Source organism: Aulonocara sp. 'chitande type north' Nkhata Bay, linkage group LG14, assembly GCF_057382095.1.
Source record: "Aulonocara sp. 'chitande type north' Nkhata Bay isolate Kocher_YH1m ecotype deep benthic linkage group LG14, A_spYH_male_GT1.1, whole genome shotgun sequence".
Lineage (NCBI taxonomy): Eukaryota > Metazoa > Chordata > Actinopteri > Cichliformes > Cichlidae > Aulonocara > Aulonocara sp. 'chitande type north' Nkhata Bay.
Window position 1 is genome coordinate 9,539,878 of NC_141357.1, and position 22,772 is coordinate 9,562,649.

The 22,772-nt window shown below is 40.4% G+C and overlaps 1 protein-coding gene and 1 pseudogene across 1 annotated transcript; one reads left to right on the forward strand and one right to left on the reverse strand.

Annotated features, from left to right (window-relative positions):
- Positions 1–1,433: 1,433 nt before the first annotated feature.
- Positions 1,434–6,481, reverse strand: LOC147314071 (uncharacterized). Its single transcript, XM_086262720.1, has 12 exons — positions 6,178–6,481; positions 5,398–5,761; positions 5,231–5,312; positions 3,920–3,943; positions 3,543–3,784; positions 3,282–3,440; positions 3,031–3,165; positions 2,591–2,609; positions 2,365–2,478; positions 2,000–2,068; positions 1,715–1,917; positions 1,434–1,632 (listed from the first exon to the last, which is right to left on the reverse strand). The coding sequence occupies exons 1-12, from the start codon at positions 6,479–6,481 to the stop codon at positions 1,434–1,436; spliced, it is 1,914 nt and encodes a 637-aa protein (XP_086118846.1).
- Positions 6,482–10,421: 3,940 nt separating this feature from the next.
- On the forward strand, positions 10,422–12,236 carry LOC147314072 (von Willebrand factor A domain-containing protein 5A-like; annotated as a pseudogene).
- Positions 12,237–22,772: the final 10,536 nt, after the last annotated feature.

Sequence of the window (22,772 nt, forward strand, 5' to 3'; positions counted from 1 at the left end):
CAACCTGCTTAAGTCTAATTAGACTCACGTCAAAGTTAATACAAAAGCAATTCTTTGACGTATTAAAAGTCTAAAGCTTACATGTATCAAGTTTAGAGTCTTTAGAAAAAATGACCTGTGAACAGCCAAGAGACACCAAACAAATGAGATCCAGTGTTAGTCTGTTTTACACTACACATCATCCCTGTGTTGCGTGACATTAGTGCATGTAGCAAAAGCTTAATGGGCATTTTTCCTCTTGTCTCCAACATAAATGGAATAGACACGAAAGAACATTCACAGAAGGACAGAAACACAGAACTACAGTTATTTGGTCAAACTACTTTTTCAGCAAACACACCTAAAGATGCACAGACACTTTACACTCTGCTGTGTATGTGTGTATGTGCTCAGTCCAATGTTTAACAACTAAAGGTCAAATCTTTCTGTGCAAAACAAAAAGAAGTATAAGTAAAGGCAATTGTGCAAAACCTGACATGGAAATCATCAATTCAGCAAATATTTGTCAGGTTAAGAGGTCAAACGAAGGCGGTTATCAGGCCAATGACTCAACCAACGGTTTCCAGTTGTAGCTATGAGTGTTCACATGGGCGTTGGTGTTGATGGATGTGTTTGATGAATCATTAACATCAATGGGTCAGCTCAGAGTATAGTGACATATCTTGAGAAGACAGTCAAACTATGACATCTTGTGTTACTTCATCGTATGGTGATATCTTCATCTTAAGAATGGACAGGTGTCCATTTGTCTGTCTGCAGAAAGAAGCTGAGAAAACCTGGGAAGAAACAAGATTTTGAAAACACTGGAATGATCTTTAAAATGCTGTGACTGGCATTCAAAATATCTTTATTTTTCCTCTAACTTCTTCTTTATTTTTTGCATCACTTTCAACTTTTCAACAGAAAATGCCTGCTGACCTCTCAGCTTTCCCAGCTTAAGTCATTGTTAAGGGTAGAGGGACACACCTGTATATGAACACAACTACAGTTTTTTATGAGATTGACCATAAGCACAGTTTTCATTTGTCTGTGATAGCCAACTGTGGCAACATTTTGGGAGTAATGTAAAGGCTGGATGCACAGATGAATTGAAAGGTGAGAAGCTTTACGACAGCTCTTTCTGAGATAAGAAGAGAGAGAGATTGCTTTACTCTGGTTACATTTAGTTTTTTTTAGTTTTTTGCAAGAACTTCTAGAAGAGGATGGAGGCTGTAGGAGCAAGAGGCTTTTATCCGAGTGGGCAGACAGTATTACGGTGAATGCAAAGTGTGAAGGTGGAGCTGAGGGGTGGTGCCTCAGCAATTTGAGTCCTGCAGATGATTTTGTCACTAATGAATTTATTTAAAAGTTTTATTTACAGATTATTTAAAGCTTATTTACACAGACTCAGTAACTGTTCTCATTTCTTTCACTGTTTCTCTGAGCTGTTCAGCTCAGCACTCGGGTTCTTTTGTAGTATCCACATTAAATTCAGGAGGACACTCTTCAACTCCGTAAGTCACGTCCACGTGAAGGCGGCCGTCTTCATCAGTAGACATAATCATGGTGGGACGGTTCAGTCTCTCCCATAGCTTCTTCTTTATGAGGCGTCCCAGCTCCAAACTGTATGGATGGAGCTGTCCGTTCTCGTCTCTGTGAGGAACAGAAGAAATAGAAAGTTTTAAGCCATTTTTTTTGTCGGGCGGGGGACAAAAGGGGTTTGATCCACACTGACCTCAGCATATCATCAACCACTTCATGGTACACCTGCTGATACTCTTCTACTGAGCGGTTGTGGATCTTTAGAGGGCTGTCTGGCCGAGGTGCAACAGTAGAGGGTCGAAGATTGTGGGCTGTATTTGAGACCGGAGGCAGCTCAGAATCAGGGATGGTGGCTGATGGTCTTGTGAACGTGTCGTCTGCATCTGAGGTAGAGGCCTGAGGGGTGGAAGACATATAGCTATCATTTATTTGTTATCAATTTAGCACCACTGCAGAAAGTCTAGGACAGACAGACAACCTTGGTTTTCCTCCTTTTCTGGGGAAGGATGACTGCATTTGGAGAGCGCTGGCGTTTCACTTGAGTGTGCTGTAAGTGGAAACAGGCAGTAAGACACAAGAACATCCTTAAGAACATCCTTTAACAATCCTGCAGAGACAAATCTCCATCAGATACATTGACCACTCTCACAGGAGATCACCCTCAAAAATTTGCCAGATCTTAAGATGTAAGAAGAGATTTAAAACATGAGCTGTGCTATGTTGCTACTCATGATTTGATGGAAAGTAAACAAGTGTTGTAAATGAATCAAACAAGCAGAGTAGCATCGTTTCTAATATATTCACGTATTTTATCATTTAACATATGAGAATCAGATGTGTAACCTGCTCATCCTTGAAACACTGACACGGTCTACAGGCTCCAGGCTTTCTCCTCCTCTCTGATAGCCGTGCAGAGACTCTCTTTGCTGTGAGGCTGTCTTGGACTTCAGCAGCACACTGCAAAGTTTCATACACATCGGAAAAAAGCCTTTCTAACACAGCATATGTAATAATGTCAGTTTTAACATATTTCTTGCAACTAAATTGGATTTTCTGGAAGACTGAACACCACAGTGTTCTCCTGCCACCTAAAATTTACATGCAAACAGCAGTTAAGTAAAACTAGCTAAATACAAAATATCAGGTTATAGTATTTCAGATTCACAGGTTGACTTGTTTAAAACAATAAGATCCACCTGATTGGAAAGGTTTAATTACAACAGATGCAGAAAAACATTTATGCATGCATTTGCATTTGTTTTGAATTAGACTAAGTTTAGGCAACTTTGAGTGCTACCGATTGTTCTACCGAATGCACGTCGATTCACACTCTCAGGTAAATTGTAAATAAAGTAAATTGAGTAAATTGACCTTGAAAATACTTCATTGGTTATATATTTACAATAAATACTGTTTTGTTTTTTAAGATATCAGAAAATCTTAAATCTAAACTTTCAGACCTACAAAAATCTCAGAGGTGAAACACACTGAAAACAAATCAAATCTCACATTTTCCTTTCTTTCTTTCTTTCTTTCTTTCTTTCTTTCTTTCTTTCTTTCTTTCTTTCTTTCTTTCTTTCTTTCCACATCTTTCTGAATTTCCTCTGTTTGACCAGGTCTTTTAGGATGGCCTTTCCATGAGCTCTGCAGAGAGAAGCATTTTTAATCAGCACTTTAGTTTCTAAGTAAATGCAGAGAATTTATCAAAAGAAAGTCAAAATAGAAATATCAGCCTATAATTGTTAAAAGTTCACACTGACCTGACTTCAGAGGAAGCATCCTGACACAGTTCACTGACAGCCAACAGGAAGCATTTGGTGAAAATCCGTCTTGCAGACAGGACTTTCTCCGCTTCCATGAATTTATTGATTATAAGGAGCCCCAGTGCGGCACCAGCTCTCACGAGAACGCTCTTATGTCTGAGGAAGGAAACACAGACAAATCCACTCAGTGTGTTTGATTTTCACCTGATCTGATTGTGATGCTGGGGTCACAGATACTCTTCACAGGTGTGAACTTACTTCAAACCCATAGTCACCAGGCTGTTTAGAAAGCAACTCGGGCTGCAACCGTGAACCAGAGCGGTCAGAGCTTCCTTGGCATGCTGCTGAATGAGCATATTGGCATTTGCCCTTACAAACACCTGGAGTAAACTCTCACAGGTCCATTCAGCTTCTTTGTCCATCCTCTCTCTGAGGTGTACACACAAATATATTACAGTGTCCAGTGCCGCACAGGACACACAAGAGGGATTGTTTTTAATCTAAAGAATCAGAGGAAATTTCAGCAGTTTGAAATCAAACCTGTTACAAAACTGCATGAGACAGGGCACGCTTGCAAACATGGACAGAAGAGGGTGGCAAAAACACAGATGTAGAGAGAAAAACAGCTGGTATACCTCTTGTGTCACCCCCAAGCAAACCTTTAAAAGTTTTAAATGATGAGTAACACTGAAGAATTATATAAATACAAGTCAACAAGTAAAGAACATAATTAGGATCATGCTCTTGATTAAAGAGTCCCAAACATGATAAGATAGGGAGGCGCAGGAAAAGGTGTTTTGTTTCCTTTGCAGAAGATCTCGGCGACCACAGGGGGGTGAGGATCCTGGAGGCCCGAGGCCTGATGGACCACAAGAGAGGGACGCAGAAAAAACCTAATCTTACGCATGGAGTGTTCTCGAGGGGGAGCTGGTGTTTATTACTGGACCAGTTAGATGACATGAGGTGGTTGTCTGATTTGCTGAGCCAAAAGGACAGCTAGAGATTGTCAGAGCGAGGACACAATGTATTGCGGCCTCTGGTGTTCCAGAGGTCGAGAGAGGGAGTGTTGAGATTGGAGAGATATTTTGCTGCTATTGTTAATAATCATCATCATTACCATTGCATTAATAATATAATCTACAGCATTGATAGTGCATTCAGATGTTTAAACATCTTGGTACCCAATTGGCCTTTGTTATAGGTGCAGTTATAACCACTTTAAACTGTTGAGTTGAATCTATAATCTTAAATGCTTTTGAATGCTTGTTATAATCTTAAGTGTGTATGTGATGATTATGTTGATTCTGAGTACACTCTGTCCAAAGTCAGAGTGACAGGAAACTGCAGGGTTGCAGAGCGTCTGTTATACTTTTATATTCTTTTATTAAGCTTTTAGTAGAGGTTCTTGATTATAACATTTATTCAACATAGTAAAATAGTTTCAGTTAGGTTGTTACACATAAGGATGAGCCTCTGTTCTGGTAAAAGGTCAGAAGTGCAACGGGTGAATTGAGAGAGCATGTAAGGTCGACACACACACACACACACACACACACACACACACACACATTAGTTAGACTCATTTATAGGTGAGAGGTTAGTCATGTTTGTCTCTGCAAGAAAGAGGAACAGTGTCTTGCAGGATGTGGGGCTCGTGTTCCAGATGAGACAGAGATAATGTTCTTTTAAACTGTGTTAAAAGTCATTGTGGTTTTGATGTGACCTATGTATGAAATGGATCTGTGACGTATGAAGGGGTGTCATTAATTCAAACCCTGATGGTATAAATATCTGCTTATGCTTTGATTAAGTCGAAGATCAATTCCTGTCTGCATACAGAGTGGTCTTCCCATGCGTGTATTCATTAAAATCAATTGTTTGACCAAGCTCTTCTGGACCAATGGTTGTTTGTACTCTCCTCCTCAATATTTGAACCTTAACAAAACTCTACGGAGGTTTAACTTCAACTCCTCTTGGTGATGCCGCGCCAGGGTGCGGATGTATCGCAGCCCCTCTATCTTTTTCTGCCTGTAGGAAGATCAAATAGTTTTAAAACTCATATCCTCACATTAAATTGAAAATAATTAATGATAACAGTAGAAAATCATTTTACCAGTCGTCCTGACTCAGCAGGCTGAGGCTCAGCCGGAGAGTCTCTGAAGGATTCGAGACTGACTGAAGCTCCTCCCCTAACTTTTTGTCAATTGACAGGAGGTACCCCACGATAAGCCCTTTAAAGTCCACCTCTGGAGGGTGTCTAACAACCCTTCGAGGTTTCCTTTGTTCTGGAGCTGGAGTTTGAGGAGGAGCTGGAGCTACAGCCCCTGCTCGAACTCCAGCTCCTCCTCCAGTTTGAGGCGCTGGAACAATAGTTTTGGGCAGAGAGGCATCCACACAATTTTTTTTAATTGTTTGCTCCAATGCCTCAAACATATGTTGGGCTGTCACCAGCCTGACACCACTGGCGACTTCTTTGTCTGCACAGATTAGATCATGAAATATTTATTACTCACATTTCAGTTTGTTTGCAGCTGAAAATGAACAAGACAAAAGTGCACTTTAAAGGGGAGAGCAAACCATGTATGTCTATAAGTGTGTTTATTAAATTAAAGTACAAGTTTTCAGTTCAACATAATCAATCTTAATTAACCATTTACCAAAATTTGTATTCAAATAAAACCAAATCACAGGCTGGATAAAAAGTGAAGCTGAAATGTCAAACTTTTGACCTCTATAGATATTTTACCATGGCAACACCTTAACATTCAATGTGTTTTAGCAATGTGTAAACTCTGGTTGGAGGGTTTATCTCTCACACAACAGCTGATTAAAAGTCTGAAGGGTTTAAATGTCTGATATTCTGACTCTTTACTGCGTCGATATAAGAACTGACCTCTTTCTCTGTAGTTTTTTGACCTCACTGGAATCTGACTTCTGTGAGGTCGAGAGGATGATGGAGGACACGGAGCAAATGAAGATGCCAAGCTCAATTCCCGCTGGGGCTGCACCTTCCCAAAAATTTCACCAAGTGGATGCAGGCTGTCCCTGAGTGTTTCTCTAAAGGTTGTCACGTTTCCAACAGCCACCCTGGATTCCAAGTGACGATTGAAAATCCGGTCACGGATCCGATTTTCTAAGTCCTCTACAGGTCGAAGAATCTCATCAATTCGGGAAAGAGTGTCTGTCCTTCTCTCCATGTTTTCTATATCCTCTGTATATCTCTAGACAATCAGATTAAAGGGAAAAAAGCTGAGTTGACTTGAAATGTTTAAAAATTATTTTACAAAAATAGATTCACAATTTTACTGTAATAAACTAAATGACATTACACCATCACACATCTAATCCTAGAAGGTTTGTTTTTTAATGACCAAAGTATTTTAACTTTATGCCATAACAACAGAAAGCATGAAAACAGAAAAAGTGATGAGCTGTCTTCATATCTCAGTTATTGTTACAACAGTCTTTATCTGTTTTTACTTCTTAGCATCTACATTTTCTCTTCAGGATTTTGAGATGAATATATATAAAATTATGATAATTCACCTTGTATATGTACTGTCAAAAGAACCCTCTAAGCCTTGTGAATGAATTATATAAATTTCAAAATTAAGAACAGATACTAAAGCAGTTACAATAATGTAATTTTTAATTAAAATTAGTATATATTTATTTTCATACATACATTTCAAGTGGATCAGGGATCCAGTGCAAATAGAACATATCTTTTGTAAACATCAGTAAAACCTCAGAGAAATAGTTTTGCTGTTAGTGTCTCACACAGCTTTTCTGAAATCCACTATTGTGTTTTGGGGACACACAGGATAACACAGCGTGTACAAGTGAACTGACAGAAACTGAACGATCAGAAAATGAAAAACTGCCTTTTAAAATACTTCAAAAAATGAAAACATACTGAACAGTATTGTAAAACCTCTGTGAAACTCATGCAATTTAGCCTTATTTATAACTACCCTCTCACTTCTTTGAGACTGTAAGGTTTTTCTGCAAAAAGAGAAGCTGGTCTACATGTTGTGGAGTCAGGTAGCTCCTTTGTGCGGTAACAGTGTCACCAGCAGTTGAAAACACTCGTTCAGAAGGAACACTGGTCCCAGGTATGGAAAGATACTGCTTTGCTTGTAGAGCCAAAAGAGGATACTCCCTTTCACGGTCCCTCCACCAGATCAAAGGATCCTCAGAAAGTGCAACAGGCTCAACGTCCCTGTATCGATTCACTTCTTCCTTTGCCTTCTGAGTTGGTGTTTTCTGTGGTGCTGATGTTTTTGTTGAGTAGGCTGGCCCAAGGAGAAAAATTAATGCAGAGTCCTTTGACCTCTTAATTGGAGGGGCATAATCCACTTCATCAACACCACCAAGAGAGATGTCAGGGACAGTTTCCTCAGATGTGTCACCATCAGACTGTCGCTGTAGAAAAATGAAAACTTAATTACTAAAGAAATTACTATTTATATTCTAACTCGAGTAGTGCAAAAAAACCAATCATTTTTAGCTGTGTCCACGTTCTCCAAACCTGCTGCTTCCAACACCAACTGAGAGAATGTGTTGTTACAGGTCTCTTTGGACAAGAATGGCAGGGCCTTAAAGCGAGGATCTAATGCTGATGCAATGTACAGCTTGTCCTTTAGGGCCACATATCTTGAAAAGAGATTTTGCACATTTAACTCAGTTTATTATGTTGGATATACATGTGCATGGTTACATACACTCATGCAAGATCAGAAACATTAATATACGACTTTGTTTCCATATTTTATATATAAACATCTATAGATAGATAGATATAAAATCAAAAGGCCTATTACTAGACAAGAGGGCTTAACTAACATTTTTATAATATATATATTTTTTCATTATAGTAAGAATTTTCATGTAATACATGCATCCATACAGTTACACTCATTCATGGCATATACACACAATTCATAAACATACTTTGACTTCAAGTTGTCGTATACAGCAGTCTTGAGGTCTTTAATCAGTGAGGAGTCGTGAGAGACACTGATCATCTTCTCCAGCAGCTGTGCATGCAGAGGTGCAATGATGGAAAGGGTCGGGGACTTTTCTTCACACATAACCAGTGTGGCTGCTTTCAGCGGCTTCAAAGCTTTCACTATATCTTCTCCATCAGTTACTGTATGTCAGCCTCTGTAAGACTACAGAGATTACTGTCACTTCTCCTCACTTCAGGTGAGAGTAGAGCTGCAGAGATTGCTGGTTGTTGCTCTAGGAAGTGTTCCAGCATGTCCAACGTGCTGTTCCATCTGGTCACCCTATCAGTCACCAGCTTATGGGCAGGTAGATTCAGTATCTTTTGCTTCTCTTTAAGCTTGCGACTTGCAACAGTGCTGCGATGAAAAAAGGATGCTATGCGTCTCACTCGGCCAAGCAGCTGAGCAACAGCTGGAACTTTCAGTCCTGCTTGTGAAGCTAAATTGAGTGTGTGGGCAAAACAACCAATGTGCAACCAGCCCGTTATTTCCACAGCTCGCACCATATTTGCAGCATTGTCAGTTACAATGCCTGGATTTTTGTTTGTAAGCTCCCATTCTTCGATTGCTTTGAACATAATTTCAGATAAATTAACTGCTGTGTGGCTTGCTTCAGTGGTTCTTGTCTGTAAGACATGAACCACTGAAAAAGTGAAACACTAACATCGTGTTTCACTTTTTCATACATGTTTGGGATTACCACTTCACTCAAATGTTTGCGTGTTGGTAAAACATAGCATGGTTCTAGCGTATTAATGAGGTTTTGGAAGCCATCATTTTCAACAACGCTGTACGGACGTATATCTTTACATATGAGAGTTGCGACAGACTGTGTTATTTTTTGGGCACATTGGAGAAGTGGATGCCAACTTCACTGCAAATGCCTTTTCGAGTGAGCGTTGCTTGGTGTCGGCCGTTTTTGCTAGCGGGATATCTGGATGATGCCTCGTTAAATGATTTCTGAGATTTGTGGTATTTCCACAGTGCTTTACCTCCATTTTGCACATCTTACATATGGCTTTGCTTTTGTCCGGCTCTTCACTGTCTTCACAGTTCTTAAATCCAAAGTGTTGCCAGACATCTGCCTTTAGGCTTGGTGGCACATTCCCGGGAGTAGCCATGATGGTTCATGCGTCCAGGTCACTTAACTCTGGCGTGACTTCCTCATGTTAACCGCTTGCAAGTTTCATACGCGGCAAACCACATATGTATATAAAAAAAATCGATTTCAGGATTTAATGAATTGATATCGTTTTATTCCAGTTAGAATCTATTTTAATCGATGAATCGATTTTTTAAACCCACCCCTAACTGCGTGCTTTATATCTTGTTGAGAGCGCACAGAGTGATCTCACAGTGACTGCATACTTTGCAGGGCCCCGACCGATGTATGTAAAGGCCACAGGCAGTGTGGGCTGTGAACGCTGAACAAATAGTATGGCATCAAAAGAGGCAGGGCAGCAGGCACTTTACATCTTCATGTTTCCCTCTCACCACATATCCAAACCAATATCATGACCAGCAGTTTTACGGCTGTGGCTCCAGCAAACGTCAGCTGATACTAGAAAGTAATGTTAAATTATTCTAACAACAGCTTATCAAGCTTAAATGTGCTGCTGTTGTTTATCCGCTGGTCTCCTCTTTCTGGTGCAAAGTGGGCAATGAACAAACAACGGCGACGGACTTGCGACAGAAAAGCCGATCAGCTGATCATGATTGAAGTAGCAAGAGGAGAGAGATGGGGAGAGAATGATAGAAGAAGAGGCAGCTGTGCAGCATAAAGACACAGCATAACTCCAGCTTTGTGTCGTTTTTCATTCAACTTGAAGTATGGGACAAATCGTGTTCCTTTTCACCTCAATATGGAACTTTAAAGTTTGACCTCCTCGGCTGTAATTGGCCAGCACAGAGTCGATCATGACCAACTGGCCAATCCACTACCTTTCATTGTTTATACGGTTACAATAATAATAATAATAATATAAGCATCTGCCCAAATGAAAAATCACCATCAGTAGCCGATGGCCAGTCCAGCTGTGGCTCCAGGAGAGAATGTTTCAGGCTCTCTGAAACACATGAAATGGCTTCATGTGGAGAGTTGGTGTTCTTAGTGAATCGATCTGAAAATATGAGTAATACTCACATCAGCAGTGCCAGGGTATTCATAAAGTGGTGTTAGAGTTACAAAATATTTCCTCAAAACTTTTGTAAAATTGTTGCTCTCACACAGAGGCCTCACCATCTTTTCTCTCTTCCCTTCAGGACTCTCCTCTGCTCCTGTTGAAGAGCTTACCAATGGGCTGCTATTCCAACATTTAGTTTTGGGTCTAGTTATGAACACATCTTCCCATCAGTTGTATTCATATGATCTCCGTTATATCAGTTTTCTGTCACTTTTTTCTGTAAATGTGTGATAAGATATCTTCCCTGCTGTTAGACAACATGTTATGTTTGATCTCACTTGTGTGTTTGTCATGGCAGTAAGAGTGTAGAGTATAGTGAGAAGACCATGGAGGCTCTGAAGGCTGATCTTGGAGGAACAGAGATCCTTAGCCCCTCAAAAATACTTACGGTCAGCCCTGCATTCCCACTCAGCCTAAACAGGTAACTCAGACACACACACACACTTTAATGATGCCATTCTTTATTATATCTTTTTAATCATTCATTATTCCAACATGTAAGTTAACTATGAACCAAGCCCCGTATCACTCGTAACATATCTTATATAATCTGTTAATTATATACAAGTTGATCTGTTGAGTGGCTCCTACTGTTCCTCTCAGTCTTACTTCTCTTATGTTGTTTTACTAAAACAGTTTACTGACAGCATACTTGTATACCTGTCAGAGAGTTGTGTTTCAGCTTGTGTAGATGTGTGTCAACTCTCCTCTCTGGCTGTTTGTCTTTACTGATGAAGAGGTGGGGAACACCAAAGAAGTGATCGATCTGGTGAAGAAGATCTCTCACATGAAAAACAAGAAAAATATGATGACATGTGCTGCGTACCAAACCTGTGTGTTTTAAAAACAGCTGTTGTATTCTCACAAACCAGAAAAACACAACTATATCTACACAGTTTCCAGAATGTCCAACATGTCCTCTGTGAAAACTGTTGTATTGCAGGTGTTTCTCTTTTGGGATTGGGGAAGGGGCCAGCTCTGCTCTCGTCAATGGGATGGCCAAGGAAGGAGGAGGTCACGCTCAGTTCATCACAGGGACTGACAGGAACCAAAAGTAAGACAATGACTCATAACAATTACAGTAATGTTTGTTTTATTATTTATTTTCCATTGAAGAGATTAAATTGGTTTAACACTGTAATTCTGTGTCAGAGCTCAGAGGCAGCAGAGGGCTGTGTGACGCTGAAGTACAGCCTGGCAGGTCATCCCTCTGAGAACCAGCCGCACTTCAGTCTCAGACCTGCAGAGAACTCTGGGTAAATGAGCGGTTTATCCACTGGAACAATTAGATATTACCTCGTGTTGCTTGTATGTATGATCTAAAACATTGTCATTGTGACCATATCACCATACTGATATCTGCACTGAGCTCATAGCATCACACTCCTTAAGTATTTGATGTCTTTTTGAAAGATGATGGTGTTTATGTCTGATTTCCATCCTATGAAAGAATTGTTATTATCTCCTTTAGACCTTTTTGAAAATATGAAATGTAGAATGAGCTCCACCTGTGCTTCTTTCTTTCTCTTGTCTGTAGATTAACAGTTCACAGGCTGGGTGCTCGGACTCTTATTTGCTCACTAGAGAACGGAGAGGAAGACGATGAGGTAGAAGAAGATGGAGGTGTGAAGGAGAAGGTGGTGGAGTTGAGTGTGCAATCAGGAGAGAGCAGTTCTTTCACTGCCTTCATTGCTGTCAGTAAAGACAATGGCGAGAGGATTCAAGGCTCTTCTCCACCGAGATATTCCAGCACCCAGTGAGGTTTTTTTTTCCCAAGTGTCAAGCAACAAGAACAACTTGAATCCTGTGGACTCCAACGATATTGTTCTTGTTTCATTCTTATCTTATCAGTGGATCTAATGGGATGCTGCCCTACTCAGTAACAGTATACACACAGCCATATGTATATGTATCTCTGGTAGTTAGAATTGGGGTTGCTGCAAGTAAATTCAGTTGGATTTCTGATTATGGACACAGACAGAGTTAGTCTGGGTGATATAACGTCAGATGATTTGCTCATGTTGACAAATTCCAGTCAGACAAGTAAAATGAGATCCCACGTCAGTAAAGCTTCTACTAAATTTTGTGTGCAATGAAAGAAAAAATGTTTAATTGTGTTAAACATGCAGTTACAGAGGTATCTGTTTTGACTTCTTTGCTTCAGATAGACACGTTTAACTTTAGTTGGACATTAAAAGTCATCTAGACCTTAATATCTTTAAGACATTCCTGTAGTTTAATTAGTTTTCTGTCATCTGGTTTCATGGGTATATAAAGTTGAGAGTCATCTGCAAAGCAATGCAAATGTATGAAGTGTTTTCTAATAATACTGCCTAAACAGGTGTAACATAAGAAGTATTGGTCCTAGTACAGAACCTGGTGAAATTCATAAAATACCTTTTGTATACAGTAATACAAAAAAGAGAGAAATCCAACAATCATATGACCCCCTATGAGCAAGCCCTTTGGTGACTGTGGGAAGGAAAAACTCCCTCCTGGCTGCGACAGGTTGGGATGAGGGTAGGAAGACAGGACAAAGACACACTGTGGAAGAGAGCCAGAGAGGAAGAATAATTCAATGCAGAGAGGTGTATAAACACATAGGGAGTGAAGAAGAAATACTCAATGCATAATGGGAATCTCCCGGCAGTCTAGACATATTGCAGCATAACTAAGGAACTAAGGACCAGAGATTATTGCTTTTGTATTCTAACTTTAATGTTGCTGTGTTTTGTTAATGTATTATTTATAGTAAATAAATCAAAGCACAGGTGAGTATTTTTCCCTTCATTTCTTTTCATGAGTCATAATAAAACACATTTTTTAAAAAGACTAACATACTTACTGTGCGATATGACAAAAATCTCATATCCCGATATAAGACATTTATCATCCTAACCACGATATAAATCACAAAAATGTAATATTTTCTGTAAATTCTGTAAATCTCGGGCAATTCGACTTGCGTGAACTTTTTCCAGCTTGGCGTCCTTTACCTGGATTTGAGTGTTTTAACCAATGCATGAAACTATACATTTTTAGACATAAGTTGTAACGGCCACCATTTTCTTTCAAAGTTTGAGTCTAAAATTTATTTTTTAGCACTTGACGGCTCTTTTTTTCTTCTCATCCGTAAACTCTCTGCATACTCTTTCACGTGATTCAGTTTATTTTGAAAAGTCTCAACAGGATCTTGAGCTTTATTGTGAAAGGTTTATGTAGAAAACAAATAAGTGGACAGCGGAGCCACGCGATGGTTTTACCGTCGTTGTTGCTAACGACAACACGTAAAAACAGGTGCTTGAACATCAGTAGTGTGGTTATATTAAATATAGGAGAAAGAGAGAACTTATAGAAACTAATATAGCCACTACAGTGACCATCAAAACAATGAAAAAATATTGCTGTAAACAGTTTATTCTACGACACCGCGAAACAAACGATAGATGTTTTTATATCGTCATCCGATATATATCGTTATATCGAACAGCCCTAAACATACTTGTCCAAAATTCTTCCTTATTCCAATGCATATCTTTCATTTTTTCAATTTATGTCATGTAAGTAAACAGCTGGGCATAATTTCCACTAACCAAAGGGACATCGTGGTCAGCCATCTCTCTCTCAGAGTGAGTGAAATCAAGGCCAGCAGATGAAATGCAAAAGGCAGAGCATGCAGCCATTCGTGAGCTAATGGGCCCACCACTAGTAGAGCTTCCTTGTCCATCAGGGAGAAATACAGTGGACACTGCACTTTCTACCTAGAGGCAAACATGTTGACCTGTGGCTGGTCAAATCCTGCCCAGATTAGGGTCACCAGCTGTGGGTGCTGGGTGCCAGTGGACAGTAGTTCTCAGAATGTGAGTAGCTCTCAGTGACAACAGATGAATGCTGCTCCAAATGGTCAGTTTAAAAGGCAACATGTGCAGGGCAGCATGTGACAATTAAAAGCTACATTAGCTATTAGCAGTGCCTCATGATTAAAGTAGCCATTCATTTTCCTTGAAGCTCTCCCTTCCCAATTCTGTCCATCTATGTTCTTACCATGCTGATTACACCTCCCTCTGTCTTTTCCTCACTTTCTTGTTGGGACTGCTGTAGCCTCCTCCTGCACTTCTTCCTGGCTAGTGCTAGCAGCAGTGCAGCAGTCTCTTGTGACTGTGAGGGTTTTATATTAGTTGTTTCTGGGACTACTATTGACAGTGGAGCTGCTAACACGTCTGCACTTAGTGTGTGTAGGTCTGATGTGCAGCAACCATTCAAGGAACCCCTATGGTTACATCAACAAAGTAAAAAGAATTGACTCATCGGTCCTCAGTGTTATACCCCCAGTAGTAAAGATTATCACTTCAACTCTGAAGGGAGGAAATTATTCAGTGTGAAAAATGCTGCTTGTAATTTTAGCCAGGTGATGTGAGCACCCCTTTGAGGTGAGTCCCAGTAGTTCCACCCACTACTATGCTGCTGTGAGTGGCACCCCAGCCCATGAGACTTGCATCCGTGGTATCACCTTCCTCTTTGTGACAGCTTCTAGTGAAGCATCTGCAGCCATTGTCTGAATGAGAGATGTCGTCCCACCTGAAACATGCCTGCATGTGACAGCATTTTTCCCTCTGTGCCTACAGAGACACGCTATGTATGAGGTGAAATTTAGAGATATTCCTATGAAAGATAAGGGCTGAGTTGGCTGCAGGACACTCTTCGTAGTTTATGGTGAAACCCAGAGTCATCAGTGGATCCACTTTAACCTGCTCTTTTCTCAACATTTCTCACTCTGATAACAACAGCCATTCATCTATGTACGCTGCTATGCCGTTACCCCGCCTCTTTAGCAGGCCTATTAATGCCTCTATGCATTTCAAACATCCCTTTGGGCTGTGTGAGGGACCAAATGCCAGGACTAGTTACATGCACATTCTGCCCTGAAACACAAATCACAGGAATTTCCTGTGAGGCAGGTAAATGCAGATCTGAAAATATGCTTTCTTCAGGTCTACTTATATAAAAGAATTGCCTGGGCACACTACAGGCAGCAGAATGGCATTTGTCTGCATATTATGCTATGAAAAGTCTCCATTCTTCAGCTGCACGGGGAACTTCCAAATAAGTCATGAGAACATTGAAGATGTCACTGGATCTACCTGAGACAGCTGGAGTCCTGGTCATGTCACACATGTCACTGCTACACTGACACTGTACCCCTACTCACCTTCACGCTGTTGGATTGGCTACATTAATTTAGGACCCATGGCAAACATTACCTGAGTCAATAGCTCTTTACATTAAACATGCAGCCTTCACATTCATAAAGTTTTCTCCTTTTTCTTTATATTCACGTTTTATGTAAATAAAACCACAACACAGAGTACTAACCACTGTGCAGTCACTGTTCATAAAATAGGAGCGCAGCTAAATTGACCTCAGTGTTTGATTGTGTAGGTCTGTAAGCACAGTTTTCTGCAGGTTTGGTGTCAGTTTGAACTATTACATCATCTGTATGAAAAGTAGTGATGTCTCCTGTGTGTCGAAGCTTTGAAGCGTGTGTCGGTAATCTCAGGGTAGTTTTGTGAAGCGCGCGTCTTGCTTTGATTGCGTATGCAGTGACGTTCGAGGCCTCGCGGGCAGTCCGTACCACGTGACTGATTCAGGAACTGGCTCGCCGTTTTGCGCCAGATTCTAAATAAATTGGGCAGCAAAACACAGCTGATTCCCCATCACATTGTGTTGTGGAATTGGATTATGTCCCAGTTACATACTTGAGCATTTCCCCTTCGATGGAACCAGCAAGGAAGAGAAGATTTTCCCCTGTCTGGCAACATTTAGATCTCATCTCTCCTAATAAAGTATGCACACAGTAATAAATATCACAAATGATAAGTACCATAATATAAATCAACAACACCACAGATCTTATAATCTCATTTCTGTCTTTTAGTTTATTAAAAAAGTGAAGCACCACACACTAGTTTGTGTCATTGTCCAGATGTACATAAGCATGATTACACAGTTACACAATCATATCAAAACTCTGTCCTGATAGTTTCCACTTTCTCTTTTGTATCAGACATACTGAGACAATATTTGGGATAAATAACCATGAAAACAATTTATTTATTAAGTTTACACATCACATCATTATAATCATTGAGCCTATTTAACTTTAATCATCCACTTGATGGCGCAGTAGAGCCAATGAATCGTCACAATGCTTCGAACCATGAGTCGACCAGTTAGCTGGAAAGCTTCAGTTCATCACAAGGTTTCATCTCACCATCACTAATGAAAGCTCTTATAATTTGGCTGCTATTAGAGACCATCGATTTAGGCTCTCTTTGGTTACTACGTGGATCTTTTTTCAGACTAATTAATGAAAAAAAATATAATAAATGGAAAAACAGAGTACAAATGTGGACAGTTAACTGGATATTACAGCGCAATTTCAGTGCATATATACATAAATACAGGTCTGAGACGTAAGTCGTGCAATATTGATAGAGCTCACATGACTCCCTCCTCTTCATATCCCAGAAATAAACCAGGATTTTAGTGCCTCATATACTGCACAGGTCATCGGCACACCTGTGAGATTCAGGACGACATGCTAAGAATCAGAATCAGAATACTTTATTGATCCCTGGGGGAAATTATTTTTCTAAGCAGTGCTGTGTCACCGTTAATAATACACCATATTAATGCAAGGTACAATTACAGCTGGGCTCCGCCATGTTTTAAAATATGCAGAGCAAGCTGAGTTGGTTGAAATTCAGTTGTTACTTCAAGGGAATTTCATACAAGAATAATTGAAGATGAAATATGTCAATGGAAAATTGTACTTAGTAGTCAGTATAATCTTTTAATAATATAAGTTTGCATATGGTAGTGATAGGATGTGCGATCCTTAATAGTCTGCAAAGGCTTTGTGTGCATTCCAGAGTGCTCTGGCATTCACACCCACACTCTGGGAGTATGGGAGAGGTCGTACCTTGTCTTATTATTTTATGGTAGGATAAACGTAGCTATGTCAAGTTTTAGTCTAAGTGCTTAGATGAACTGTTGGACTTCCAACCAGCAGATTTAGGGAAGTCGGTTATGGGGTCACACTCTAACTCCACACCTACACCCACACACACACACATATAAACATCCACATTCCAATGTAAGGAACAAACATCCACTGATGTATAAAATAAAGACCAGGGCAGTCTCAGAGCTGCGAGTCCCTGAGCCATCACTCTCGTGCGAGCGTTCTTTGGCTGCTCTTGCTAGCAACAAGTAAAACTGTGTGTTTTTCCTCTCTGTTTCTCAGCTGAAGAAGTGTTTTAGAATACATCTCTTGACAGTTTGTCACCCTGAGAACACAAGCTCCAAAAATCTTTCCCCGGAGACAAGAAATGCAGTTCCAGAACAACGAGATGGATATCAAGAGCTCACAGCAGGTCAAGAGCTCACAGCAGGTCAAGAGCTCACAGCAGTATCCTGAGCCGTGAAGAAAAGGTCCAGCAGCAGCAGCTGTGCAAGACAGCGACAGCAAGGAGAAAAATGGCATCATCATGACTGGATGGATGGATGTGCATTTCCAACGAGCTGCAACTTCACTGTGTGTGAATGGACTTTTGAAAAGACTGCCTGAGTTGGACATTTGCCACTTTTGGAGCAAAATGGCAAGATGAGACAGTGGAAAAGACAGGACAAAGCTGAAAGACAACTGATTCTCACTGGACTGCTGCAAGGGGGGGGAGATGGGATGAGACCACAGTGGAAGGAGCAGGGGAGGACACTAAAACAGCTGGCTGTTTTAGTGTGGGAATGAAATTTGGGAAGAAAAAACGACTGCCTTGCGTGGTGAATTGTAAAGTGTCTGGAGCACCGCAAAGAGGAGAGGTACACAAAAATTACACAAACAGAAAAATGCATTAATCCTACTAACACATACACACATGCCATGAAGCTCATGAAGATCAAATAGTATTTTTAAGCATGCATTTCTGTTACCATCATCTTGTCCGGTTCACTTAGTAGGTTAACAAGTGATACATAGACTAGTGAACTAGTATTATTTTGGGCAAAAATGATTGAATCATAGCAGGGGTGAACAGAATGCTGCAGGAGGGTCAGATGAGTGGAGACTAATAGATTATTGAGTTTCTTGTTTCTGATGTGTGGGGGAGGTCTTATCATGACACACATCTGGGTACATAGGGGGGAAAAAACTCATTATCTGATAGAATATTGCTGTTGTGTGAGGTGTGTGACTCGTGGATGAATGTTTTGGGGATTTACTTGACTGATGCATTTTCTTTTGGTACCACTTTGAACCTGCCAATTAGTTTTGTTTTTTCATCATTCTAAGAGAGTATGCTCAGACAAGTCCTAAAACTAGGCCTTCATATTTTTCGATTTTTAACAGTGCACTGAGATTTTTTGTTTGGCAATTTTCTCTTTTTCCAGGAGGCCTGCAACATCGGAATCGAAAGCGCTACACAACATGTTGAACAATCGCAAGTGAGCTTTTCCAAAATTAAAATGGGCTCAGGAGAAAGCCACTTATTTGGGACAATCAGAAAACAAGTCCCTGTCAAAAAGGATTCAGCGAGGTAATCCAGTCTAAATTTTCTTTTCTCTTTTTTTGAAATGGCGTCATTGCTGGCAGTAGAAACTTATTGCGTCACGAGAGGTTCTACTGTCAGCAAATAAAAAATGGGGACTGACTGGACTGACAAAAGCTTAACTTACTTGACACCAGTATGCAAGAATGCACCTCCACCTACACAGTGACAAAAGGGTGGATGTATGTATGTTTCTTTTTACAGGAGCAGAAAGGTCACAGCAACAGGTTGCATGGGCTTTTGGGCCGTGCTGACTTAACCTTTTAATTGCCACTTTCCGTGTCTTTGTGAATTTACCAGCAGTGTGTTATTCATGACCTTGTATTGTTTACAGTGCAGAGGTCACTGTGAGAAAGTGTGCATACAGATGCGCTGCACTAACATCTACATCACTTTTTCCACAGCAGCGGGTTAATCGTGGGTTTTTCAAGAAAGTAAGTCTTCATCACTGGCTGGTAGTAACAATTAGTTAGCTCCAGCTAACAGCAGAGTCCCATGTAAATAATGAACCAGGTGCTCCCCATTTTGATAAATAAAAACCAAAATTTATCTCTGCCCTGCCCGTCGGCCTATCGTAGGAAGGAAAAATATATGTCAATGCTTTTGCATTCTTTCAGAAATGTAGCTGGGTAATTATGTCATTGGCATCGGTGAGCCACTGTCAATATGTGACATATTGAAATCGCATTTGAATTTGCGCTTGTTTTTTTGCTTTCACTTTGCAATCGAGCGAACTGTGTATAGAGAGCGACAGCACTGATCTGTGAGTGATGATAATTTGTGCACCAATTCCTCTGACATCGTCTTATTAATTGTTAGCTTACTATGCAAACATGACAAGTGAAATCTCCCGCAGCAAGCTTAAACATGTGAGAGGTTGATCGCGCAGAGAATCGCTGAGCTTATGTGAGTGCCTCTGTAAAAGCAGCAGGACATATATTTTAGTTCTGCTGAGCCAAATAAGACAGGTCAGGGTGAAGAAGTGACAGCCAAAGAAAAGCTTACCACAAAACGGAAAAGTTATGACAAATGAGACTATAAGGCAAAAAGAAAGTGCAGCTTTATGGTTTCATGGACAAAAGAATTTCTGTGGCTGCAATATGACGAGCTATATAACCAGGGCTGCACATAAGTGGTCCACAGGTGCGCATTCGCTATCAAAATAAATAAAAAAACGCGCACAAGATATGAAGTTGCAATGCGTGTTTGCGTACATAAGATTTTCAGGAGGAGGACAGACATTTGTTTAGAACTCTTAAAGATGTCGAAGAAGCTCCTTTAAGCAATTACTTTGGTGTTCCTCCACCTCCAAAGAAATGTCAGAAGGAGTCCGAACCACAAAAGAAGCGCATATTCTCGGAAAAGTGGTTGCAGGAAGTGAGCTGGCTTCAAACAAATGATGAACGCACAGAGATGTGGTGCAGAATGTGCCGTGAAAATCACACTCTAGCGGACAAAAACAGTGGCATATGGAGGCAAACGCGCGTTGCAACTTCTTATCTGGTGCGCGTCTTTTATTTTGACAGCTAATGCGGACCACTTATGTGCACCCGTGTAAATAACATAATGTTCTGCCGGGTGTGTTGTTGGTTTTCCCTCGAGTCGACAAGCGCCTTTGTTACTGGGACCAGTCATTTTAAGAAAGGCTCCCATTAGAACCCATGAGCATAGCTGGACATAGCATTTGCCTGGTGGGCCGCTGGCGATTTTTTGTTTTTATGGGCCGATGGATTTTTTTTTTTTTTTTTTTTTTAGGGAGGGTATATGTAATGAAAGGTGTTGGATTGGCCAATTGGTCATGATCGACTCTGGGCTAGACCGAGGAGGCCGGATGCACCCTCCCCCTTGTTTAGCAATCACGTGATTTTCGCGCATTGCATGCCGGGAACTAGTGGCAAAACAATCAAGTACCGCGTCAAATGCAAGTATTTGCAGCACCGCAAAACATTCATTCTCCGGTTCCAATGCCTTCTTGTTTTTTCTTTGCCGCACAAAAAAGGAATGTACAAAACAAAAGGAGAACAATGCCGGTCCATACAAAGACAGACTCGATGAAAAGACAAAGAAAAGATATGAGGAAAAATCAAAGGAGTGAAAGGGTCAGACCCTTACGAGCACACAGAGTGGACAAAAGACGTTAGCGTGCTGCCCAACTTTCACCACGCTCAGATTTATAATTATACGCTTCTTGGAGTGAGTGCATACACTCATGAAGTTTAGTAACTTCAGGTCACTGCAACAAGCCCAGGTACAGTTTACCGACGGATGGGTACAGGACCTTGAAATGCACCGTGTAGAACGAAAGACCATCGTACGAACAAAGGTAAGTTTACCAGTTTCACAAATCGTCGTCATAAATACACATTCGTTAACCGTTTATTAATATAACCTTTGAGCTCAACGGTAACTAATTAGTAGTGGAAATAATTTCTGGTAGCATTACAGAAATGTAGCAGTGACAATAATATTGTATGCTGTAATCGCACTGGACAATTAGTGACACAAAACAACTGTTTTATCCTGTGAATAAAAGTATATGTTTTTGTCAATGTACCATGGTAATAACAGAAGCGAAATGCAATATTGTGTCAGGACAATTCACTATTTATGCACAATAAATAAAGGAGCATAGCGCGACAATTTCTGTTCAGCGCCAGACTTGCTTGTAACCTATATCACCAATTATGTTAAGAAAAATGACGTATTAACTACAACAGCAGACTGACCTTTGTGGGAATGCTTGGAGCAGACTAACCTGTGAGCTGGAGTGTTCTGGGACGTTATATTTGGTCTTTGAATGGCTGCAATCCAGGCCATCCGTCGCCTGTTTGTCACTTCGGAAACATGGCTCGAACAATTTCTCTTCAACGACGTAATCCTATAACAACCGATCTCTTTACCCGTCGGCTTCCCGTGGCTGTCATGCGACCGGCTATTGCAGTTAATAATACAACAGCTTATTGCCATTTTTTGGGTTTCTTTTTATCGCTGTGTAACTGAGTTCAATTGAAAGCCTGCATGCGCTAGTACCTCTTGCCGCAAGTTCCCAGAATCCTTTGCGGTTTTACCCCTGAATGACGTTACATTTTCAATCTTTATCCTGGTGGGCCGGTCTCTAGTCAAAATGCCCAGGCCGATTTTTTGTCCCAGTCCAGCCTTGCCCATGAGAAATGCAAGAAATGCATTATTGCTCAGTCTGCAATATCTTTCCCAGAACAAACACCAATTGCAAATAACATACTAAAAATAAACCTGAAAATCAGTTTAAAACAGCGTACTATGTTGCAAAGAGTGAACTACCACTGGCAAAATTTAGCAGTCTTTGCAAACTTCAAAAAGCAAATGGCCTAGATCTTGGTTCCACTTGCCTCTTACCCGTGACTTCAGTGGAAATTTCAAATTCAGGATCTGACACAGACTGATTCATGTCCTACACAGTTCTTACAAGTTCATAGAAATTTCTGTTCAATTAGAACCAAGTATTTGAGTTGATGATTGTAATTTTTATACAATGTTGTAATTTGTTTTTCAACAATTTTTTGATTAATGTTTTGTTTCCTTTACAATATTATACTTTAATGAATAATATTGTAAAGGAAACAAAACAGGAAACAAAACATCAATCAAAAAAAATTGCTCTCTTTTTTATTTGGGCTACTTAAATTTATTTTGGGCTACCAAAAACTGAAG